Genomic DNA, 25,619 nt, shown 5'->3' with positions numbered 1-25,619 from the left:
TGGTAGAACTACTTGGAAAGGATTAGGAGGTATGGCCTGGTTGGAGGAAGTGTGTCATTGGAGCTTTGAGATTTCAAAACACTCACACCATTCCTAGAGTTTTCTCTCTGCTTCCAATGTGCAGATCAAGATGTGAGCTCTCAGCTGTTCCTGCCAGCAAACATTTGCTGTGCCATCCTGGATTCTAACCCTCTGAAACTGTAAGTCCAGAGTTAAGCATTTTTTTTTTTTAGAATAAGTTGCCATGATCATATGTTTTATCACAGAAATAGAAAGGTAACTAAGACACACGACAACTTAGCTGACCTGCCTCTTTGTGGTTTTGTTTGACCTTGGCAATTTTACAGATGGATTGACAACTGTCTTTACTTCTATTTTGTCTGGGACAGAAGAGTTCTAAATGACCATCCTTTCCCCAAGCCATCTAGAACACAGGTACGACAGCTAGAAGTTGCAGCCATACAGACTATTAGTTTGCCATAGACAATGCTGGAGCAGTCATTTGGAGTGAAATCTGATTCTAGAAGAACCACGAGGGCAAAGTTGCTCCCTTTATACAACCATTTTCATTGACACCGTCACAAGAAAGAGAAAGACATTACAAAGCAATGTGTAGTTGCATCTCTTTCTTTTGGTGACAGAGTGTTATTTAGTGTTTATAGACATTATTTATGACCTTTAAAATAGAATTTTCAGTAGAATGGTTGCAAAGAAAATGAAACTACCCTTCGTTAATGTAAGGGTAACTTTTATTCATCAGATGTAATTGTTGGCTCAGAGACTGACTGCTGAAAAGCTCACATTTTAGAAAATTGGTTAGTGACTTGTATGTGAACACAGAAGCTCCCAAAAGTGAAGTCTTGGTTACTCTCCACTAGAGTTAGGAAACACAGTTCCTTCAAAAATAGAGAGGTCTTGGTGCTCATATGTCTGGAAAAGCTTGAAGCAACAAGACAGTTACCTGGACCTTCTGTTGAGTCTGCTCTCCTGTCTGTACAACTCCTGTGCCTGGGTGGTTTAAAGAAGACCTAGCTTACGTGGAATCATAGTCTTCTAGAGTTGTTCTCTATTGCTTTAAACGTCTTTGTTGAAATAGAGTCATCATAGTATCTCACACACTTGAGCTATACAGCTCAGTGCTTATTCCTATAGTTGTAGAACTCTACAACTATTAGTAGTATTTCTAATTTAAAATCATTTCCAATTTATCCCCCACATAAATTGTACCCAACTACTCTCCATTCCTACACATTTTCCCAGCCTTAGATAACTGCCAAAAGACTTTCTGTTTCCAACTTATACTTTCCAAAGTAAGAAATTAAACTTAATTAGCCCATATGCACATTTTGCGTGGATGCAAAGATTCCATAGTTTGAGGGACTAATAATGCAATGGAATCTTTCAAAAAGTATAAACACTGGGTTGTCTTGGATGTGGGAGGGGTTTTAACTAACTAATTAAAATGTTAAGTAACACAGTGTTAAGTTTCTTTGAAAGAATGTTTCTGGCAGACGCTGTCTCTAGTCCATGGGATGGGGAGCATTCTCTTAGTTCGCCCTCACATCCTTTATTGTCACGTCTTTACCATCTTTCTCTCTCCATGATGCTCATCATCTCTCATTTTCCTCCTTCTAGAAATACAGACTTTAGACTTGTTAGGAAATTCACAGGAGACTTCCTCTCTCAACCGTTACATTTTCCCTGTAATTACGTACGTACTATTCATGTAAAACAATTATATTTCCCAGTAATTGTCAGTCTTCAAGGACAAGAACTGTTATAGACTGGTCATTCTCTACCCAAGATAAAACTCTCCCCTGTGGTGGTTGAAATTATTATTATTATTATTATTATTATTATTATTATTTACAATTAGGACATGACACATTCATATGTTAAAAAAATGTGGTCATCATACTTTTGGATGCTGCTCTTCAGTGGAATCTGAGACAGACTCAGTGGCTTATGACCATATCAGGAAATTCAAGCAATAGAATAAGAGAGGAAGTTTCAAACTCACAATAGACTAAGTACTCTTTCCATTAGATTTGAATGTTGCATAATATGCACAGCAAATGTGTGTACTTGTGAATTAGTACTCAGTGCACATTCCTTTATTTCATGGGGGAACATAAGCAAAATTGTATATTATCTCACAGGCTTGCTTTCTCCTATTCACAGGATTGTTTAGGTGCCATTTCTTCCACCTGGCTTACATTCTGTCCTCATAAAGTTAGTGAGACACTTGTAAAATTAAGGCCTTATATTTCAAGATTTTATAAGTAACCCCAGTATTCATGTACCCCTGTAGCCACCTTCCAGAATACATAAGATAGTGTTAGTAAGGAGCTTACCACCACCTGTCCCCACTTGTTTATTATGTGTTTTTATCTATTTGGGTATCTATCACTGAGCTGTCCCCAAACTCACTATTGGCTCCTTCTCAACAGGCCTAATAGTTGTACCACAGAATAGATTTTCCAATGCAATCAATATATTCAATAGTAACAAACATTAAAAAATTAAACTAGGGTGCTTTAAAAAAGTTTTCTTGAAAATAGCACCCATAATAACAAGCCACAAGTTAACAAAAGATATGCTTAAAATTTTTAACTACTCCTAAAATGGTCTGTTTATTTCATCATAAGCAAAAATGCAAGTCAAAGTGTTGGAAAAGACAGGTGGGAAGGGGAGCAGGGTAAATTTTTTACGAGTTAGGTCATCAGAGAGAATGGGCTACAGAATAAATTACCATCTTATTACAAGCGCTGGCATAAATTGAAAAGTGGGAGGGACATAATAAAATGCAAACATTAGATTTAAAGATCATGCAAATTCGGAGAAATACACATTAGCATGGAATAGCCACAAAATAAAATACAGCATCAATTACAGTCCCTAAATAACCCAAAACTATTGCGCAAAGTAGAGCTTTCCTCTATTTCTTTCCCAGGGAACTGAGGTTGTAAATTGGGGGAAACTGGCTTCAAGAATCTGAACTCATTTGTCCCACTACCTCCCATCAGACACACCTCATACTGGTAGCTCTGGGACAGAGTTCCCGCACTGTTAATGCCCATGAGATGGTCAGGAAAGTGTCCCTCAGGCACAGTACAGCCACCCAGAGAGGCTGCCCTGGCCCTCCTGCACAACCTTACTCCCACAAACAGCATTACAGAGAGGAGGAAGAGCGAAGACACAGATGCCAAGGCAGTGACTAGGTAGAGTGTTAGGGCGTCCTCTTCGTGCGCTGGATTGCGCGCCACCTCTGGCAGAGGCAGGTAGGGCTGAGAGAAGCCATCCACCACTAGCACGTGCAGCGTGACGCTGGCAGAGCGCGGAGGATCGCCATTGTCCTTGACCAGCAGCAGCAGCCTGTGCTTGGGTGCATCGCGCTCGCTCAGCAGCCTGGTGGTGCGCACCTCGCCATTGTGTGCCCACACGCTGAACAGCCCTGGCTCTGTAGCCTTGAGCAGCTGGAACGACAGCCAGGCATTCTGGCCAGAGTCGCGATCCACAGCCACCACCTTGGTGACCAGGTATCCGGGCTCCGCCGCCCTGGGCAGCAGCTCTGTGCAGGGAGCAGAGGCGTTCTGCATCGGGTAGAGCACGAAGGGCGCATTGTCATTGTCGTCCAGCACCACCACGCGCACCAGAGCCTGGCTGCTGAGTGCAGGTGAGCCTCGGTCTGTCGCACCCACTTGGAACTCGAAGGCCTGCAGGACCTCATAGTCCAGCGCCCTGAGCGCGAACAGCTGCCCGTTGTCAGCGTTAATGGAGATTAGCGAGGAGAGGGCCATTTGAAGGTCCTGAGCAGACATCAGCGAGTAGGTGATGTGGGCATTGGAGCCAGCGTCAGAGTCTGTGGCGCTGATGGTGCCTATGTGCAATGCAGGGCTGTTGTTCTCATGGAAAAACATGGTATAGGAGGTTTGGGTGAAGGCAGGGGCATTGTCATTGATGTCGGCCACCTGCACTATTATGGTGTGCTGGGTTGTGAGCCTGGGTGTGCCCAGGTCTGTAACAGAGATGGTGATGTTGTATTCAGCTATGCTCTCTCTGTCCAGTGCTCCATCCGTTTCTAAGTGGTAGTAATTTTCAATAGAAGATTTTAGCACAAACGGGAGACCCTCCGGAATAGTACACACCATCTTGCCATTCTCACCCGAGTCCTTGTCTCGAATGCTAAAAATCATAACTAAAGTCTCTGCGGTATTTTCTGGGATTGGACTGATAAACGATGACACAATGATTTCAGGAAAATTGTCGTTCACATCCATCACCTGAATTCTTACTGTAGATTTCCCAAAAAGTCCTCCCCGATCAGTAGCTTTAATGATTATCGAGTAGGATTCAGTTGTTTCAAAGTCCAAATAGCCTTTTAAACGTATTTCTCCAGAATGTTCATTAATTGCAAATGTTTTTCGAATATCCTCTGATGCATGGGAAAAGGCGTACGATACTTCACCATTAATTCCTGAGTCTAAATCCCAAGCCGAGGCAGTGATAAGCAGTGAGCCAAGCATGCTATTCTCTGGAACCGTCACTTCATAGAACATGTGGTCAAACTCGGGGGAGTTGTCGTTAATATCTATGACCTCCACTCGGACCAATGCAGTCCCAGACCTGGGTGGCGTCCCTCCATCCAAAGCAGTGAGGATGAGACGAAGCTCATGCTGCTCCTCGTAATCCAGCGCCTTGTCCAAAACTAGCTCTGGGTATTTCCTGCCATCGGGATTAACTCTCATGGTAACGTGGAAATGAGAGTTCTGGCTTATCTCGTAGCTTTTAACAGCATTGATTCCTACATCTAAATCGATCGCACTTTCCAACAAGAACACAGCACCAACAGGGCTGTTCTCTGGGATTTCTAAAACCATCTCCTTTTCCAAGAATACGGGGGAGTTGTCATTTACATCCGTGACCTGAAGCTCAGCTTGCAAAATCTTTAAGGGGTTTTTCAGTAACACCTGGAAATGGAGCACACAGGGCTCAGTGGAGCCACACAGCTCCTCCCTGTCCAGCGGTTCACTAAGGAGCAAATCTCCTGTATTTATGTTCAATTGCAAAGGCAGTTTATTATCACTAGAGGCCACTTGAGCCTCTCGTGCAGACAGCTCATCCACCTGGAGCCCCAGGTCCTTTACCAAATTCCCTACCAAGGCCCCACTCAGCATTTCCTCCACCACTGAAAGTCTCCCAGCCTCAGAGTGTGCTTGAGACATTCCTAGGAAAACAAAGAGAAGCAGGACTTGCCTTGTCTGCAGATAGAGTCCCTCTTGATTCTCCATAGTTGCTTTCCAGAAGGCTTCTGGCAGAATCACTTCTGCTTCACCACACACTTCTGCAAAACGTGCCCCTTGATTTGTCCACGGAATCCTCAGAATCCGAAGGACAAAAGGTTTCTACGTAGCACCCTCCTGGCTTCTTTTTCTTTCTAGTTTTCTGTGCTCACTTGGGCTGTGTCTGCGGCATTTAATGTAATTCCTTTTTTCCTGTAACATTATCCTGCAGCGCCACCATGTGTCTTCACAGGTTTTCACAATTTGATGAATGCTACTTAAGTTTCCTTCACATCAAATTTCTCTCAGAGACAAATATTTATTTTGTGGTGATTAGTATATTTTTTCATTAGTGTTCTTTATGGCTCATGATGATGTCAGTGTTTGTTTTAAAGCACTTGGTATTTCAGGACTATAACATTGTTAAGTTTAACACATCCCTTTATCACTTGGCCTTGGTTAGGTGAAAAGGCAAAGAGATAGTGTTCACGGAACGTTTCAGAGGTTATCCTTGGATTATGAAAGATGGCATACTTTAGGGAATACATTATAAAAAGTCATAGTTTAGTTGCAGTTTCTTACAAGTTACAACAATTCAGTAAGTGGTGCACAATTCAATTGTGCCATTTTGAGTAAAGGACACTCATACTCTCCTAAGGCTGACCTTAGGATGTATTCTGCCAACTACACACAGCAGTTCAGAGAGGAAAAAGGATAGACATTTGATTTCCTAAGGAAAGCAAATATTTAATCTGTAAATGCAATCAATTAATGCCATGTTCCTGCTAATGAAGCAGTATATGGCTACTTGAATATAGCATTAATGAGGATAGCTTTTAGTGACAGAGCCTAATGTGTGCTTGCTTCACTCTGACTAGAACCATCTCTGAAACTTGGCCCTGGCTGGAGTTCACAATTGCCACTGAAGGAGGAGAATGTTGGGAATAAATGCTAGGAACTCATCAATGATATCCACTATTGACAGTTTCAAAAGTTCCCCAGCTCATTCGAAACAGTTCCAATGGAAAAATGCTAATTTGAGTTGAATTTTTAAAAATGTAAGTTCTATATATGGTTGAAAAAAACCAGCACAAAAGAGAAAAATTGAAAGGTATGTGGCCTGGATATATGCACAGTTATCTTTCCACCTTTAAAATATCCATTAAGCTGATAGAAAAGTAATGATTATTGTGAACTCACAAAATTAAGGTATACAGGTAGCACACATGTGTTTAATGATAGAAAGCAGTAGGAAGAAACTCACTAAGAACTTCTAGGAAATGGCTAAAAAATCCACCACTGGAGAAACAGAAATTAACATGTTTGTCTAACAAAATAGCATTTACATTTCAGATTCAAAGAAATGGGAAGATTAAATTAATCTTGAGATGAACAAGTTATTAATTGAAACTGTATTTACAGTAAGGTTGAATTCTCTGTTCTCAATGTCTACAGAGACAAAAAAAAGTCACTCATAGTAGAGAATGGATACTTGATTTGAAGAGATTAGCAAACTTTCTTTAGTCTTTGACACTTAAGTCATGCTAAACAAAAGTAGAACTTTAGATTTTTAGATTTAGATTTTTAGATTTAGATTTTTAAATTCTAAGACTTCAAGTATCTTCTCAAGCAACATTCTCAGACTGTAGAACACAAGGTGTGCTATTGACAGATAACCTCACACACAAGTTTTTCCAGAATTCTAACATGAAAAGCGTGAAAGCTCAAATAAATTCTTATATTTACTGATGTGGCTCTGCCTAGAAAAACCTCTGCCTTAGCATGGTAACATTGGAATGAAGCCTTGCTGTCCATGCCTGTTCAGTCACAGAGGGTTGATACCCAGTGTTTTAGATGCAGAATTCTTCATTATGAGAACACAGCCAAGGACTACATGATATTTGAGAGGATATCTATAACATGAAGTAGAAGGGCCCAAACCAATGTCCATGGCCATAAAGATAATGTGGTGAGTAAAACACTTTCTGTGCAAAGCTGGATCTGAGTTTAGTCACTAGTATCCATTAAAAAAGCAGATCCAGTACTGCACATCTTTAGTCAAAGCACAGACAGTAGATGCAGACAAGAGAATTGTCAACACACACACGCACATGCACACACACACGCACACACACCAATACAACTACAAAACAAAAAGAAACAAGAGGAAATATCTGATCAATATCTCCAGAAAAATAAAATCCACAAAACAAATGTTTCCTTACATCTTCCATGATTCTTTGTGTTTCAAATGCATGTACCCATTTCATGTTAATAACATTTGTATGGAGTATTGTTCTTATTATAAGAGAAATGATGGGGCATATTGGATTATATATGCCTGTAGTTTCAATATACAAGAGGCAGAGTCAGAAAGATTGTAAATTGGAGAATACCCTGACTGTGTAGTTGAGACCCTGATTCAAAGTTGAAAAAGGTAACAAAACTGATTAGGAGACTTCAGTGTCCCTTACAAACTGTATAATTTTGGTAAAATTCTTCAACTTTTGTGACTCACACTTAATTTTTAGAATGACAATATGATACTAATAATATTATACAGCATATTTTCATAATATAGTCTAAGGTGGTAAATTACAGGTAAGAAAAATATTACACTTCCAATGCACACTGTTCAAAAAAATAACAAAACCAAAAAACTTCTAAAAGTATTTATTTACCAAAAAGCAAGCTTACAAGTCAAGATTGAATGATTAAATGAGCAGTGCAAGAAAGTAGAACATGGACCAAATAGAGTGAAAATACAAAATGAAATGAGCTTAGGGTCTCATAGAACTCTTCCAGTTAATTAAATATTTAATCAAGATTTTTAGAAAATACAAGTGAGAAATTATAGCAAGCTAAAATGAGTTATTTTCTAAATTGTGAATCTCAACATCAACAGGATTTATCCTCATGAATGGGTTAACAAAGAAATAGCCACAGCTACAGTATTCTCAGACTACTGAGGGTAAGTTTTCCAATGCTTCCAGAATGTATGGGGGAAAATTTCAGAAAAAGAGATAGGCTTTAGAATGGAATTGTCCCTGTGAAAAGTAGTTCTACACAATTAAGAAAAGGAGAAGTGCTTTTTAACGTTGAGGGAGAAATTTTCAAATTATACTTTTATACCCAGTCAAACTATCAATCAAATGAAACTATTGCTTCACTATGTAAAGTATCAAAAGTTGTTTTATTTCTCCTAAGTGCCTCTGCATCTATTTCAATGAAATTGTCTGTCAACCAAGTAAGAAAGTAAACTCAGACATGATACTGGGTCCTATAAAAGGCCAGCAGTGTGGAAAAAGTATTAAAGCATGACAGCCACAAGGTAAACCATCTAAAAGAAGACCTATGAACGAAAGCTCCTAGTACATAAACACAATAATTTGCATCTTATATATTTGAATATTTGAAGGCAAGAAGATAATATTCAAGAGGGATATGATGTAAAAAACAGTAGTGAGAACAGAGAGTGCAGCTCAAGGTAACTCACTGCTTTGATTGATCGCTTAATATGGAAAGAGAGGAGCAGAAAAATCACTAACCACGAATGGAAATAAAGCCAAATCTAAAACAGCAACTGTTAGCTTTGGAAAAGATGTTTTTTCCAAAAAACAAAGTGTAATCATACTGCACTACTAAGTATGTGTACATAGGAAACCTATACAGGTGGACATTAATATTAGTTTTACTTCAGGATGGTATTCATTTAAGAGGCCTTGGGTTTGAGCATAGAAACCCACAGAAACAAAACTGATAACATTTTATGATTATTCTACAAAAACCCTAGGATAAGGGAAATGAGTTCCTTTTGTAAGTGTGTCTATTAATGTGAAATAAGAACTGCAAAAAGTGGGTAACACATAAAAGCTGATTATAAAGATAAGGCAGTTAAACATTGTCTGGAAGTAGGTCAAAGTCGAAGAACAACTGTATAGAAAGGGACTGGAGAGAAAACTTTCTGTAACCATTAATTTATTTCAATGTTTAAATTTGACAACTTTTAAAGTTTCAATATAACAAGAAAGTTATCTTTCCAACCAGTCCATCAATATTGTCAAATAAAATTTAAATGTGCTCAAATTTATGCTGATTTACATGCAGACTATCACATTGTATTAGCATTATATGACACAATTTGCCATATATGTCACCAAGAATGAACATAAAACTGAGCTCTTGCTGGGTGGTAGTGATACATAAGTTTAATCCCAGCATTCGGGCAGCAGAGGTGGGTGGATCTCTATGAGTTTGAGGTCAGCCTGGTCTGCAGAACTAATTTTAGGATACAATTAATTTGCATATTAAAATTATATGCAAGATATACCAGATCTACATAAAGCAACTCTGGTTTGAAAACAAAGAAAAGATAAAAAAGAAAGAACTCTTAAGGAAGATGGGAAATAAGGGCAATGAAGTAGCCATGTTTAGAAAGCAGCATGGGGTACTTGCTTGGAAAAGGAAGGAAACAAGTGGGACACAAGAGTTAGGAATGATTGAGTCCAAAGTATGACTCCATGCATGCAGAAGTCATTAATTAACATAGTGCATAAAATTACCAGAACACTCAAAATCAGCAACATGCCAAGGGATTTGTAAGGGAGGAATAGGGGTTGCAAGGAGATTAATCAAGAGATTATCATAAACAGAATGCAGGAGATAGATGCATGAAACTGCCAAAAACGGACTCAGTGAAAGTTAAAAGAATATACAGCTTTTAAAAGTGAGTATAAAGCATGCCTGGCTGGAGATAGAGCTCTATGGTGGAGCATTTTCTTACCATGCAAAAGGCTTGGTCAATTCTTAGCAACAAAAGAAAAGAGAACAATAACAACGAAACCTCAAGCTTCAGTTTTCTATAATGAGAAATAAAACCAAATAATCGTACAGTATGAGTACGATAAAACCTCAAATTTAAAGTGACAATACTCTACTAGAAAGAAAAGAAAACAAAAACATAAATAGACAAACAAAAACCACAAGCATGAAACAACCACTAAAGTACTAAAGTAAAAACACTGTAAAAATCTAAATGTGACCTACTTGGAAGTTGAAAACGAAGTTAGTTTTGCTGTGTAGCAACTACTATACAAATTAATATTCATATGGCTGTATTATATGTTAAATGGAATGAAACATTACTCAAAATTAAATTAGAAACTTCAAAATGTGGGATTCCCATCACTATTGTCCTGGGAACTATAAGCATGAACTTCAGGGTAAATCGATTTCAAGAACTTGAAATCACTGGTACCAGAGGAACCTCCCATTAGACACACCTCATATTGGTAGTTCTGGGACAGTGTTCCTGTACCGCTGACGTCCACAAGGTGTCCAGGAAAGTGTCCCTCTGGCACGGAGCAGCCCCCAAGAGAGGCCGCCCTGGCCCTCCTGCACAGTCTCACCCCCACAAACAGCAGCACAGACAAGAGGAAGAGAGAAGACACAGATGCCAAGGCTATGACCAGGTACAGCGTGAGCACATCCTCTTCCCCTTGAGTGGGATTGTGCGCCACCTCTGGCAGAGGCAGGTAGGGCTGAGAGAAGCCATCCACCAGCAGCACCTGCAGTGTGACACTGGCAGAGCGCGGAGGATCGCCATTGTCCTTGACTAGCAGCAGCAGCCTGTGCTTGGGCACATCGCGCTCGCTCAGCAGCCTGGTGGTGCGCACCTCGCCATTGTGAGCCCACACACTGAACAGCCCGGGCTCCGTGGCCTTGAGTAGCTGGAATGACAGCCAGGCATTCTGTCCAGAGTCGCGGTCCACAGCCACCACCTTGGTGACCAGGTAGCCGGGCTCTGCGGTCCTGGGCAGCAGCTCGGTGTAGGGCGCAGAAGCGTTCTGCATCGGGTAGAGCACGAAGGGCGCATTGTCATTGTCGTCCAGCACCACCACGCGCACTAGAGCCTGGCTGCTGAGCTCAGGTGAGCCTCGGTCTGTGGCACCCACGTGGAACTCGAAGGCCTGTAAGGCTTCATAGTCCAGAGCCTTGATTGCAAACAGTTGCCCGTTGTCAGCATTGATAGAGACCAGCGAGGTGAGGGTCATCTGTAGGTCTTGGGTTGGCAGCAGCGAGTAGGTGATGTGGGCATTGGAGCCAGCGTCAGAGTCTGTGGCGCTGATGGTGCCTATGTGCATGGCGGGGCTGTTGTTCTCGCGAACGAACAGGGTGTATGAGGTTTGGTTGAAGGCGGGGGCGTTGTCATTGATATCAGATACCTGTACTCTTATGGTGTGCTGGGTTGTGAGCCTGGGTGTGCCCAGGTCAGAGACAGTGATGGTGATGTTGTATTCAGCTCTGCTCTCTCTGTCCAGTGCTCCTTCTGTCATTAGGATGTAAAAATTGTCCACGGAAGGTTTTAAAAGGAAAGGTAGATTTTCTTGAATGTGGCAAACCATTTTTCCATTCTCTCCAGAGTCTCTGTCATTAATCCTAAAAACTGCCAGCACGGTTTCAGGTGAGTTCTCAACAACTTCGTTGACAAGTGATGACATGATCAGTTCAGGGGCGTTGTCATTAACGTCTAAAACCCGCACTAGAACCGTACATCTCGCCGAAAGGCCCCCACCATCAACTGCTTGTACATTTAACTTATAGGACTTTATGAACTCATAGTCAAGCAAGGCTTTGAGAGTGATTTCCCCAGAGAAAGGATTGATTTGAAAGGTTGCTCGAATATCCTCAGAAGCATCAAAAAACGAATAGGATATTTCTGCATTGACTCCAGAGTCTACATCTTCTCCGGTGACTTTAATGACAACAAGGCCTATTGGACTGTTTTCTGGAGCCTGGATTTCATACAGTTCTTGGGGAAACTGTGGGGCATTATCATTGATGTCCAAAACCAGAATATGTATAGTGGCTGTCCCAGACCTGGGTGGAGACCCACCATCAAGTGCAGTGAGTGTTAGACTGAACTCTGGCTGCCCCTCCCAATCCAGAGCTTTGTCTAGCACAAGCTCAGGATATATCATTCCTTCATCGCTGTTATGAACGGTAATATGAAAAAAAGTGTTGGGGCTGATGGTGTAGTTTTGGATGCCATTCCGTCCGCCATCTGAGTCTTGTGCTCTTTCTAATCGAAATGTTGTTCCCACAGCTGTGTTTTCTAGTATTTTTAAAATCATCTTTTTGTCCTGGAATATGGGTGAGTGATCATTTATATCCAGAATTCTCAGCTCAGCCCGGTAAATCTGAAAGGGGTTATCCATTAAAATTTGGAAATAAAGCATGCAGGGCTCTGTGGGGCCGCACAGCTTCTCACGGTCCAGTTTCTCATTTGTGAGCAAATCTCCAGTGTGAGAATCCAGAAACAAGTGCTGTTTGTTATCATCACAAACCACCCTAGTTCTCTTTGCAGCCAGTGCTTCCACCCCTAGCCCTAGATCCTTTGCTAGGTTCGCCACAAATGATCCCCTTTCTGTTTCCTCAGTCACTGAATAACGTCCAAGCTCAGAACCTGCCAAACACAGACCCCCGAGCAGGAAGAGAAATAGCACTTGCCTTTGTCTGGAGACACATGATCCTCTGGCTGCCATTGCTTCTTCTTTCTTTACTACAGGTGTCAGCACAGCTCCTAGCAGTCATACACCTCAGATGTTCCACCTAGCTGGAAGGATCTAGGATATATTTTTCCTTCAGTTGTGAGGAGCCTCAGCTTTCCCCCTCATCGGTCAGAATTTTGCTCTTTTTTTTTTTTTTTGACTTCTAGCGCAGACTCACTTTAATCTCCCTTGCATTTCTTTAGCCTGCAGCGCCACCATGTGGTTCCAACAGATTAAAAATGGCTGTATCTAATTTTTTGTGCCCACACATACATCTTTATGAAATATTTCCCATAGCATGTTATTTTGGTTTCTCATTTCTTCTTTTGTTGGATTTTTGAAAATAATGTTGAGATAGACATCCGTTCAAATTGGTTCTTCACAGATTCATAGGAAAGTTAAAATTTTAATGGTTGAATAAAAGATTTGTAGCAGTAACTTTGTTTCAACGCTGTATTGAACTCCATGCTAATTCTATTTTGTCTCTGGCACCCGCTCATGCAAACAAAGGGGACAATGTGAGCATGCCTTCTGATAACATATTTCATAGTTCTGGAAACAGGCACAGGAACACAGGGAACGTGCAAACGAAATGTTTCACTAATTTCTCAGAAAACTTATTCCAACTCTATCACATTCTCTAACAGAAGCGCCAGTTTGCAGCCATAACTGAGCAATCACGCTGCCCCCTTCTGTGCCCCAGAATGCACATGACTGTGACTTATGCACACACTCTGTTTATTATGTAAATAGAATAGCTTCTAGTTTTATCAGAATCTACCTTTCCCTCTATATGTGACTAATTTGGACAGGAACTGTACCTTATCTCTGGTTGGAAAATCATTCAGTTACTATTTATTGAATAAAATAATGCACAAATGAACTGTAAGGAGGACAAGAAACAGCACGTGTCCTTCAGCTCCTACCATCTGAAATTCACGCTTTTTCATTTCACATACTTTGAAGTTTCTGTTGCTTTCCTCTTGTTTATCTTTATTTCCTTAAAACAGCCTTCATCAATAGAATTAAAGAAAAGCCTTACCTTTCTTTAAATGTCCCTCTTAACGAAATCTAATACAATCTATTTACTGTGCCTTGAATACAGACCAGAACCATGACAAATCAGTACAGATCCTAACATTGCTGAAAGCAAGGATATAGCGATAAAATATCTTCCTCGTTTTTTTATTCAAAGGCCTACAATATTCTAATTTTCCCATATAAGCAAGTGACGTAGACCAAACCTCAGAATGTGTATAAGAAAAGATTAGATTGACCCCCAAATCCCATCTCTGTTGAATGGAAAAATCACACCATTTATATGATGATAAATATACATTGTTTATTCAAAAGATTATTCAAAAGAGTGTGACTAGATTGTAAGCCATTGAAAACTCAACGTCAATTTCTAGGCTTTCATGCAGAATTAAAAGAAAAATTTATATACTTCTATTTGATACCTTCTAATGCCCAAATTACCTCGATTTTCACAAATTTAGGCACATGTACACCAACTCAATATCTTACAATACTATTCTTATTTCCAGGTTCACTAGATACTTGTATCACTTATGACAGAAATTAATTTTTAAATCAAGATATATAAACAAAGAAAAATAAAGCTATAAAATACTAGCATAACTTAAGACAACTATTATATATATATAACAAAAATCAAAGGTGGCTAATCACCAAGTCTGGCAGTATAGAAAGGAAATGCAGAAATACCAACTATTATGTATGTATATAGCATGCAACACAGTATTTTAATAATTCAAGAAGTCTAGGAACATAAAACATGGAGAGCAAGTGAGGAAGAAAAACAAAGTGCTAGAAAAGTTTCAGCGAATGCATTAACTGCAGAGAAAACCTTTTGGTTTTCTGAGAGCCTATGAAAAATCCTGTGCTACAAATATGAGTAAAACCAAACATGAGGTCCGAGCCTGAAAAAGGACAGGCAAAGTGAAAATTAAAATTGTTGCTAGTCACAGGTGAACAGACATTAGCTAATCAACAACAATATTGGGAAGTAAATACTGTTAAGAAGCTTTCTGTTAATGATGAAATCCAAAACTATTGTGGAGTGAGGAATTTTCCTCTATTTCTTTACCAGAGCACTGGTCTAGAGAGCTAGGGAAAACTGGCTTTAAGAAGTTAAACTCACTGGTCCCAGAAGAATCGCCCATCAGACATACATCATACTGGTAGCTCTGGGACAGGGTCCCCACACCTCTGACATCCACCAGATGGCCAGGAATGTGGCCCTCAGGCACGGAATAACCACTCAGAGAGGCCGACCTGGCCCTCCTGCACAGCCTCACCCCCACAAACAGCAGCACAGACAAGAGGAAGAGAGAAGACACAGATGCCAAGGCTATGACCAGATACAGTGTTAGAGCGTCCTCATCGTGCGCGGGATTGCGCGCCACCTCTGGCAGAGGCAGGTAGGGCTGAGAGAAGCCATCCACCACTAGCACGTGCAGCGTGACGCTGGCAGAGCGCGGAGGATCGCCATTGTCCTTGACCAGCAGGACCAGCCTGTGCTTGGGCACATCGCGCTCGCTCAGCAGTCTGGTAGTGCGTACCTCGCCATTGTGCGCCCACACGCTGAACAGCCCGGGCTCCGTAGCCTTGAGAAGTTGGAATGACAGCCAGGCATTCTGGCCAGAGTCGCGATCCACAGCCACCACCTTGGTGACCAGGTATCCGGGTTCCGCCGCCCTGGGCAGCAGTTCTGTGCAAGGCGCAGAGGAGTTCTGCATCGGGTAGAGCACGAAGGGCGCATTGTCATTGTCGTCCAGCACCACCACGCGCACCAGCGCTTGGCTGCTGAGCGCAGGTGAGCCTTGGTCTATTGCACCCACGTGGAACTCAAAGGCCTGCAGGGCCTCATAGTCCAGCGCCCTGAGCGCGAACAGCTGCCCATTGTCTGCGTTGATGGAGATGAGCGAGTCCAGGGCCAGCTGCGGGTCGTGGGAAGGCAACAGCGAGTAGCTGATGTGGGAATTGGAGCCAGCGTCAGAGTCTGTGGCACTGATGGTGCCTATGTGCATGGCGGGGCTGTTGTTCTCGCGGACGAACAGGGTGTATGAGGTTTGGTTGAAGGCGGGGGCGTTGTCATTGGTGTCAGAGACCTGCACTGTTATGGTGTGCTGGGTTGTGAGCCTGGGTGTGCCCAGGTCAGAGACAGTGATGGTGATGTTGTATTTCTCTCTTTCTTCCCTGTCAAGTGCTCTCTTGGTCACTAAAGTGTAAAAGTTCTTCCCTGAAGATTTTAGAAGAAAGGGAAGATCTTCTTCGATGGAGGCAATCATTTTTCCATTGTTCGCTGAATCAGGATCTTTAACACTGAAAACAGCAACTACCTCGTCCGGGGAGTTTTCTGGGACTGGGCTGGTAAGAGCAGATAGCATCACTTCTGGGGCATTGTCATTCACGTCCACCACCTTCAGTAACAGCGTGCATTTTCCTGAGAGACCTCCCCCATCCGTGGCCTTGATATCCACTTCATAAGAGGGAATAGTTTCAAAATCCACCTCTTTTCGTAGCCGAATCTCCCCGGTTACAGGGTTTACTTCTAACGTTTTGCTAATATCTTCTGAAGGCTGAGAAAGTGCATACAATACTTTTCCATAATCTCCACTGTCCAAGTCATTGGCTGAGACTGTGAGTACCAGAGAACCGGTGGGACTGTTCTCGGGAATTTGCACTCGGTATGTTGGCTGCTGAAACTTGGGTGCATTATCGTTGATGTCCACTACTTCAATGAGAACCTGTGCCGTCCCAGACCGGGGAGGAGCGCCACCATCCAAAGCTGTCAGAGTTAACCTCAGCTCAGGTTCCTCCTCTCGATCCAGTTCTTTCTCCAGCACCAGCTCTGGGTACTTCCTGCCATCACTGCGGTTGCGGGTTACAACCAGGAAATGAGAGTTTGAGCTGAGCCTATAGGTCTGGATATTGTTGATTGCTACGTCTGAGTCCAGAGCATTATTTAAAGGAAATGTATCTCCCAGAGCACTGTTTTCTAGTATTCTCAGTATCATTTCTCTTTCACTGAACACCGGAGAATAGTCATTTATGTCCATCACCCTCAGTTCAGCCTGAAATACCTCTAAAGGGTTTTCCATTAACACTTGGAAGTGTAGAACACACGGCTCAATGGGGCCACATAGCTCCTCTCGGTCCAGTTTCTCATTTATGAGCAGATCTCCAGATTGAAGGTTGAGCTGCAAATGCTCTTTGTTTTCTTGGGAAATGATCCGAGCCCTGCGATTGGATATCTCTGCCAGGTCCACCCCCAGATCTTTCCCAAGATTTGCCACAAAGGAGCCCCTCTCTGTTTCTTCCTCTATGGAATAGGGGCCCAGTTCTGCCCCTGCCCCTGACACATGCAGCAAAACAAAGAAAGCCAGGACTTGCCTTTGTCTCAGATTGCACATCCATGCAGTCTCCATGGCTCTTTCCTCGGCGTTTGCTTCACAGTAGCTTCACATATGTCCAGGATCGTGACAGCACTATCTCACAGTCCAGAACGTGAGAATCAAGCCTCCAAATAGAATATCTAAGGTTTCACACTCGCCTATGCTTTGGCCGAAAAAGACACACCCTTTGATTCTAGGTGGTGAGAAACTGGCCCTGACAAGGGAATTACACAAGCAATTTCTATGCTCTGTCTTCTTAACCTGCAGCGCCACCGTGCGGTCTCACGGAGCCTTACATTTTCAGATTTAAAGGCAAAATTTTCCAAGACCCATGAACTAAACTATGTAACCGCAACCACTGGCTTCTTTTTCTAAGTTGCTTTCACGTGTATGGACAAAACACTGAGCTATTGTATGAAAACAAGTACAAAACTAAATTCTCACTCATGGTGTTGAGTATGTAACGCTGTTGCTGTGTCAATAACCAAATGAGATAGTGTATTCAACATTTAACCTGAGAACACACACCGAGGGGTAAAAATGTCTCAAAAAAAAAATAACCCGGGGACAGTTTTTCACGCACATATTTTCCACCATACACAGTACAGAGTAACAAATGAGTAGTCAATGCAAAGTTTCAACCTGCAAATTCTACACAATATAGACATGCTTTGTTAAAGTACAGATGGATCCCTTCTTCTCTTCAATATCCAAGGGAGAGAAGCGTAGGTTTTCCCAGTGTTCAACTACCAGAAAATTATTTCACAATAGACATATGTGGGCCTCTATCGATTCTTATATTTGGCATAAATAGTGTCTGTGCTTTGGGATATAATGTATATTTAAATATATCCTTCCATTTGAAAGTATAAAGTTTCGAGCCTTTTAATATAGTAACCATGTGATTTGCTCATCATCAAGGTCAGTTTTGGAGCGTATATCTTACACCAAAGAAGAACCTTGCATCCTTTAACAATTATTTTCTCCTTCCCCCTATGCAGAGCCTAAAGGGAATGATCAGTCTCTCTTTCTGGTCCCTACTGATTCTCCATTGTAAACTTCCATCTGACCAGAGTGACAGAATGTGTGGACCTTGTGGCTACCTTTCCTTCCCTTAGCCTGACGCTTGTATGGTTCATCCAAATCCCAGCGTGTGTCAGTATTTCATTACTTTCTTCTGGCTCATGCAGGCTCATGTGTACTTGGACATCTGGAATGTTTCTACCCCTCTGCTCTTCTGAATATTGTTTCTATGAAGATTTACGTACCTATTTTTGTGGACATATTTTTGTTTCTCTAGGAGTTGAATTGCTTACGGTATGATAGCTCTATGTTTGGCTACTTGAAAATCTGGCAGGCTGTCTTTAAAAACGGCTGCAGCATTTTATACTTTGTCAGCCGTGTATCAGGGTTTCAATATTATGACATCTTCCCCAAAATCTGATTTTTTTTTGGTTCTAGCCATCCAAGTAGGTATGAGTGTCTTGCTGTGATATTGATTTGTGTTTCCCTGATGAGGTTGTTGCACAGTTTTTCATGTGCATATTAACCATGGGTTTATCTTCTATGGAAAATAAATGTCTATTCTGGGTTTTGCTTATTTTTAATTGAATTGTTCATCTTTTAATAATTGAGCTGTGAGAGTTTGAGAAATAGATTTAGATTTTAAATCTATTATAAAACAGAGTTTAAATTCTATATTGAATTTAGATTGAAATTGCATCATTATCTTTGTATTTTTGTTTGTCTGTTTATATAATTTGAATTGAGTTGCAGTGAAAATTCACAATGGACAGGACAGGGAGCTCAGTGATAGAGCACATTTAGCCTTTGTGAAGCTCAGGGTTTGAACTCCAGGACCACACAAATGCCGATGCCTTTATCAATTCATAGTTTTTGGTAATGTCTCTACAAGTTTGTTTAATTAGATTCCTTAAGTCAATGAGGCTTAAACTCCTGTTATAATAAGCTTTATGTGCCTCCATTTGACAGTAGGTGGTATTGCTAGGCAGAATAATAGCCACTCAAATATACCATAGAATCTGTAATTATATTATCTAATCTGGCAAGAGAATCCATTGCAAAGCTGATTAAGTTTAAGATTCTTTGAATAGGAGATTGTCCTTCATTATCTAAATAGGAGACTTATCAAATTTGGATAAAGAATTTATTTATTTATTTATTTATTTATTTATTTTGATAAAGAACTTTTATTCAAAGAATATTTTCAGAGTGGGTCAGAGAAAATGGCTATACAAGAAACGTTACATGCTGTGAAGTTGAAGGGACCATGCACCATGTAATGTGGGCAACATCTGGATGGAAAAGACAAAAAAGGTTCTATAAAGTCTCCAGAGCACAATGTGTTCCCATGGACTTCTCTTGTTAGTTCAATTAGACACTTATTGGTTTTTTTTTTTTATTTACAAAACTATGGGATAATACATTTTATTGTTTTAAGCAACTTCTTGTGAATTTTCTGACAGCAACAGAGAAACAGAACAGGACATAAATATGGATTATTGTTTGAAAACACCAAAAACTGATAGCTTCTATATGAATAGCATAATTAAGTGCTAAAGAATTTCTTATTCAGTTGTGCCAAATCATTCTTCTTAAAAAGTCATGTATGGTCCTCTGATGTTTTATAGTATTATTTAAAAGAAGGCATCAACGGGCATTATTTTGCCAAAGATAAAAGGTTAACTGCACCAGAAAGTAATTAGAAACATCATTTTTTTTACAGAATTTCAAGAATCTCTCAGTTATTTAAGTGTGAAAATTCATCCATAATATTGCTTGTAGTTTTCTTAAAATTAGTTTTCAGCTAAACTTCTAGAAAGCAATTGCTTTCAAACACATACACAATGCTGAAGTGAGCATAAGATATTTAATTTTAATAATGGGCCCACTGAATATGAAGTGTATAATATTTTAGAGTTTATAGAAGATGACTGAAGAGACAGATAAGGTCCAATAAACACAACCATAGAGTGATTCTGCTGCCCATATAGGACAACTCACTTCCACAATAAAGCATGTGACTCATTGAGTGCCCACAAGAATATAATCAGGCTGATTTCTTCGTCATGAAGAGAGCAGTTGTAGTGTGATCCAATTTACTTAGGTCATTGATTTTTGTGAGCCCTTTGGGTTATTTTCTAAGCAGTGTGGTCACTGCTATAGAAAGAAATACAAACTATGAGCTAAAGATTACATTTACACAGGGTCATTTTATTCATGGAGTGGGACAAATGGATTTCTCTTCATAGGAAAATAATGCTACCAGTATATGCTTATCAGTAAAGCATATTACTAAGAACTGGGTCATTAGAATCAGGTAACTAGGATTGGATCTCAGACTTTTCCTTTTATTGCCCAGAATCATGACCAGTTAGTCAGTGTTTCCACAGAGCTCCCTGGCTAGTCTAGATAACTGAGCAACGAAGGTAGACATCAACTTCCGACCTCAACATGCAGAGGCGCAAGGACATCTGCAAGCACTCATGCACCAACAGGCACACAAACACACAAACACACAAATAGATTCCATAGCATAAGAACTGACCATAGCATAAAAGCTAGAATAATGACATGGGACTTCCTTTATTTCTGAATGTTTAAAAAGGCTAAGAAATTGGCAACGCGGGGAATAATATGAGAACTCCTGAGTTGCCAGGGATCATCACAGCTAAGTCCATTTCATGCTACTTTAGCCCGTCACACCTATCACAGAGCCAACATGAGTATTTGTGCGCTCATTATACCACGAACATCCTAGGAAGAACATAACATGAACAAAGGGTGAAATCCCTTTCCAGGTGAGACATCTCCCTTTACAAGTGTTCTTGGGTATTGAAAGTGGTAGATCAGAGAGACAGACCTTACTTGGTATGCATAGGTCCCCCCCCCAGTTTCTCTTCAACTGAAGAGCTGTGGAAGGCACCACATCTTACATCTCACTATAAGCTAACCATATGCCCTAATCTATTTGCTAGAGAAAAAAAAAAAGACAGTGAAAATGTATTCTTTTAACTAAGCACATGACTGGCAAGAAAGAAATGTGGAATGGCAACAAAGAAAGGAAAAAAAATCAATACTGGCTGATGCAGTTTCTCTGACTGGCAAGTATTTAACAGAAGTGAAAACTCAATGCTACTGCTATGCTCTTTCAACCTACCAGGTAAATAAGGGACACCATTCTGAAACCTCAACACCAACCAAAAAACAAGCAAGCAAGCAAGCAAGCAAGCAAGCAAACGAACAAAGTAGAAAGCAGCTTAAAGTAGTGATATGAAAACTAATAGCAAGCTAATGAGGAACCATGTGGCTAAGTAAGATTTTTAAGAGAAAACATCAACAAAGACAGTCCAGTAGAGGCCAAATAAAGCAAAAGGCAGAGGTCCCAGTGAGCCCCTCGTTCTCCTATCTGATTAGACCTCGTTGTGTTTGAGCATTGCTATGTCGGGTGTATTCAGTGAGAGAACACACCCTGAATTCCATCTGATTCGGTTGAATTGATTTCCCCTTTTTACCCTCTTGTACATTTCCAAACCATCCCAGAACAAAGATTTGTGCAACTAGTGATACATTAAACAAACAAACAAACAAACAAAACCAAACAAGATTAAAACATTTCATCTTCCAGTTTGGAGAAAAGCTGAGATACTTTCTAAAACCATGGAGAGAATAGCCTGCAAACAAGTTTTAAGTATGTTTTAGAAGTTCAAAATGGGCACAGCAAGAAAAGTAGTTGAGTATATGATAAAATCCAGTACACATGATGAAAAGCAGTTATTTTAACTGAATACCAAAACTCCAGTCATTCCTAGAGTTGGGATTTTCACCCATTTCTGGTCTAAAAGAATGGTCTTGAAAATTAGGTAAAATTGGTTTCAGATATTTGAACTCACCAGTCCCAGAGTCTCCAGTAAGACACACCTCATATTGGTAGCTCTGAGACAGGGTCCCTGTGCCACTGACATCCACCAGATGGCCAGGAAAGTGTCCCTCAGGCACAGAGCAGCCACCCAGAGAGACCTCCCTGGCTCTCCTGCACAGCCTCACCCCCACAAACAGCAGCACAGACACCAGGAAGAGAGAAGACACAGAAGCCAAGGCTATGACCAGGTACAATGTGAGCTCACTGTCCTCATGATCAGGATCACGTGCCACCTCTGGCAGAGGCAGGTAGGGCTGAGAGAAGCCATCCACCAGCAGCACATGCAGTGTGACACTGGCAGAGCGCGGAGGATCGCCATTGTCCTTGACTAGCAGTATCAGCCTGTGCTTGTGCACATCGCGCTCGCTCAGCAGCCTGGAGGTATGTACCTCTCCATTGTGTGCCCACACACTGAACAGCCCGGGCTCCGTAGCTTTGAGCAGCTGGAACGACAGCCAGGCATTCTGTCCAGAGTCGCGGTCCACAGCCACCACCTTGGTGACCAGGTATCCGGGCTCTGCCGCCCTGGGCAGCAGCTCAGTGTAGGGTGCAGAGGCGTTCTGCATCGGGTAGAGCACGAAGGGCGCATTGTCATTGTCGTCCAGCACCACCATGCGCACCAGCGCCTGGCTGCTGAGAGCGGGCGAACCTCCGTCTGTGGCACCCACATGGAATTCAAAGGCCTGCAGGGCCTCATAGTCCAGTGCCCTGAGCACGAACAGCTGCCCATTGTCTGCGTTGATGGAGATGAACGAGGCGAGGGCCAGCTGGTGGTCATGGGGCGGCAGCAGCGAGTAAGTGATGTGAGCATTGGAGCCTGAGTCTGAGTCTGTGGCACTGATGGTGCCTATGTGCAGGGCAGGGCTGTTGTTCTCACGGATGAACATGGTATAGGAGGTTTGGGTGAAGATGGGGGCGTTGTCGTTGATGTCAGATACCTGCACTGTTAAGTTGACTTGTGTTTTCAGGATGGGACTCCCCATGTCTGCAACGGTGATGGTGATGTTGTATTCTGCTACACTCTCTCTGTCCAGTGGTTTTTGTGATAACAGCGTATAAAAGTTTTCCCCAGAAGGCTTTAGGAAGAAGGGTAGATCGTCCTGAATGGAACAACTTACTTTCCCATTTTCTCCGGAATCTAGATCAGAAACGCTAAAAACTGCCACCATGGTTTCTGGTAAGTTTTCAAGAATGGAGTTGGTAAATGCAGACAGGATAATCTCTGGAGCATGGTCATTCACATCCAAGACTTGGGCCAGAATCGTGCATTTTCCAGAAAAGGTCCCAGCGTCTCTTGCTTCAATATTGATTTCATAGGACTGAGTCTTTTCAAAATCAAGGTGTTCTTTCAATCGCACTTCCCCTGTCAAGGGGTGGATTGAAAATGTTTTGCTAATATCATCTGAAACCTGGAAAAGTGAATAGGAGATCTGTCCATTGACTCCAATGTCCTTGTCTGTAGCAGAGACAGTGATGATCAGAAAGCCTATTGGACTATCCTCAGGGATCTGTGCTTTGTAAAAAAGCTGCTCAAATTGAGGAGCGTTATCATTGATGTCCAGGACTTCAATGTGGACTTCAGTGGTTCCAGACCTAGGCAGAGAGCCACCATCCTGTGCTGTGAGGGTTAGCCTGAGCTCAGCTTCCTCCTCTCTATCCAGTGCTCTGTCTAGTACCAGTTCAGGGTATTTCTTGCCATCGCTTCGTTTCCGAGTGAGCACTCGAAAATAGGAATTGGAACTGATCAGATACTTGTCAATACCGTTTTGGCCTACATCCATGTCCTGAGCATTCTTCAGAGGAAATGTAGCTCCAGGAAGACTGCTTTCTGATATCTTTAGCATGATCTCTTTGTCCAGGAATTCTGGTGAGTGGTCATTTATGTCTGTGACTTCTAGCTCAGCTTGAAAAATATCCAAGGGGTTGTCTAGCAACACTTGGAAGCTTAGCAAGCATGGCTCTGTATGCCCACACAGTTTTTCCCTGTCCACTTTCTCATTTAACAGCAAATCCCCTGTCTCCTGATCCAGCTGCAAATGTAGTTTGTTACCTTTAGAAATGACCTTAGCTCCTCTCCGGGAGAGTTCCAGCTGCCCAAGACCCAGGTCTTTTACTAAATTGGTTACAAAGGACCTACCCTCCTTTTCCTCCACCACAGAATAGCGCCTCAGTTCCCCTGCAGTCGTTAGAGGGAAGCCTAATAGGAGAAAGAAAAAAAGGACTTGCCTTTGTCTGCAAATGAGCTTCCTGCTGGCCTCCATTGTTCTTGGTGGTACAGAGTCCTGAAGGATGTTTCAGCAGAACTATAAACACCCCTAGTATCTGGTACTGTAGTTATCTCACCAGATACCTGAGAATTCTTTCAGTCCTTTTCCGAGGGCTGAGACCTCCTTTCTGAAGCATCCAGTCCGGGCTTCTCTGGGCTTCCGGGCTTCTGCAGGATTTTTTTTTCTTTTCCCCTATTAATGGAACCACAACTGCCTTCTAGGTTTTGCTTCCTTATCCTACAGCGCCGCCTTGTGTTCTCACAGCATCTTAACATTTTATGTGATAAAAATGGATGTTAAAAACCTAAAGCTACCTTTATCTGGCAGTGGGCAAGATAAAAGTCCCACCTCCCTTATTGCTGTGCCTTCTTGGGCAGACAACTTCCTGAAGGTCACACAAGAGAAATGTCATTGCTGGAGAGTAATGATTCAATAATTCTTATTGCGTTTGGGGCAAAAGATACGCTTTTAAATCACAACCTGTAAGGAAAAATATTTGCAAGAAATATATACATGTGTTTGCATGTATGTTTCTAGTAACTGAAGATTTGGGGATTTATCTACTTTTAGTGTGATGAACCACAGAAAGAGTAGCTGTGAATCTTGTGCAAGTTATTTATCCTCTTTGCTCTAGATTCCTTATCTACAGATGAGATAATAGTGCCTAGGTCCAAGGAGTGTTGTGAATTCTCCATTTTCACAAACAAGAAACAGGAGTTTCTGGAGGGAGAGTAACCCAACACTATATGGAAATTTGATGTAGAGAACCCCCTCTTTCTCCCCTCCTTCTTCTCCCCATCTCCTCTTGCTTACTGAGACAAGGTCTCTCTATGTAGCCGTTGGGTATCATGGAACTCTTTCATAGACCAGGCTGCTTCCAAATTCACAGAGATTCCCCCTGTATCTGCCTCCCAAGTATTGGGATTAAAGGTGCGTTTTACCATGCCCAACACTCAACTCTTTTAGACGTTAAGATTTAGTTAACTGAGAGCTTAAATAGTAGTTGGATAATAAACTCCCAATGGTGTGTGTGTGTGTGTGTGTGTGTGTGAGTTTATAAGGAAGTGAGGCTGCAGGCTAGGCTAAGCAGAGTGTAGCTATTTCTGAATACAGAAGAGGCTGATGAGCAATGTGAGTAGGACACATGATATCTAGTA

General features: G+C 41.7%; 7 protein-coding genes across 7 annotated transcripts in view; all 7 read right to left on the bottom strand.

Annotated features, from left to right (window-relative positions):
- The window catches only part of Gm37013 (predicted gene, 37013), an 889,226-nt gene that overhangs the window by 339,429 nt on the left and 524,178 nt on the right, over positions 1 to 25,619 (bottom strand). The gene's annotated exons all lie outside the window — the stretch shown is intronic.
- Gm38666 (predicted gene, 38666) overlaps positions 1 to 25,619 on the bottom strand; it is an 874,243-nt gene that overhangs the window by 339,429 nt on the left and 509,195 nt on the right. The gene's annotated exons all lie outside the window — the stretch shown is intronic.
- Gm38667 (predicted gene, 38667) overlaps positions 1 to 25,619 on the bottom strand; it is an 868,072-nt gene that overhangs the window by 339,429 nt on the left and 503,024 nt on the right. The window lies entirely within an intron of this gene.
- Positions 734 to 5,447, bottom strand: Pcdhb19 (protocadherin beta 19). Its single transcript, NM_053144.2, has one exon. The coding sequence runs from the start codon at positions 5,289 to 5,291 to the stop codon at positions 2,886 to 2,888; it is 2,406 nt and encodes an 801-aa protein (NP_444374.2). The 5' UTR covers positions 5,292 to 5,447; the 3' UTR covers positions 734 to 2,885.
- Pcdhb18 (protocadherin beta 18) lies at positions 7,942 to 12,980 on the bottom strand. The gene has a single exon (NM_053143.2). The coding sequence runs from the start codon at positions 12,824 to 12,826 to the stop codon at positions 10,448 to 10,450; it is 2,379 nt and encodes a 792-aa protein (NP_444373.1). The 5' UTR covers positions 12,827 to 12,980; the 3' UTR covers positions 7,942 to 10,447.
- Positions 14,155 to 17,424, bottom strand: Pcdhb17 (protocadherin beta 17). The gene has a single exon (NM_053142.3). It carries the CDS (start codon positions 17,284 to 17,286, stop codon positions 14,887 to 14,889), a length of 2,400 nt encoding a protein of 799 aa, NP_444372.2. The 5' UTR covers positions 17,287 to 17,424; the 3' UTR covers positions 14,155 to 14,886.
- On the bottom strand, positions 19,407 to 24,677 carry Pcdhb16 (protocadherin beta 16). Its single transcript, NM_053141.3, has one exon. The coding sequence runs from the start codon at positions 24,454 to 24,456 to the stop codon at positions 22,048 to 22,050; it is 2,409 nt and encodes an 802-aa protein (NP_444371.3). The 5' UTR covers positions 24,457 to 24,677; the 3' UTR covers positions 19,407 to 22,047.

The sequence above is a fragment of the Mus musculus genome, chromosome 18, assembly GCF_000001635.26.
Source record: "Mus musculus strain C57BL/6J chromosome 18, GRCm38.p6 C57BL/6J".
Lineage (NCBI taxonomy): Eukaryota > Metazoa > Chordata > Mammalia > Rodentia > Muridae > Mus > Mus musculus.
The sequence above is the reverse complement of the archived record's forward strand: the minus strand, read 5'-3'. Positions and strand labels throughout refer to the sequence as shown.

Bases quoted from the DNA above. Each gene is read 5' to 3' on its own strand.
- Pcdhb17 (NM_053142.3), bottom strand. From the start codon at position 17,286: ATGGAGACTGCATGGATGTGCAATCTGAGACAAAGGCAAGTCCTGGCT.
- Pcdhb18 (NM_053143.2), bottom strand. From the start codon at position 12,826: ATGGCAGCCAGAGGATCATGTGTCTCCAGACAAAGGCAAGTGCTATTT.
- Pcdhb19 (NM_053144.2), bottom strand. From the start codon at position 5,291: ATGGAGAATCAAGAGGGACTCTATCTGCAGACAAGGCAAGTCCTGCTT.
- Pcdhb16 (NM_053141.3), bottom strand. From the start codon at position 24,456: ATGGAGGCCAGCAGGAAGCTCATTTGCAGACAAAGGCAAGTCCTTTTT.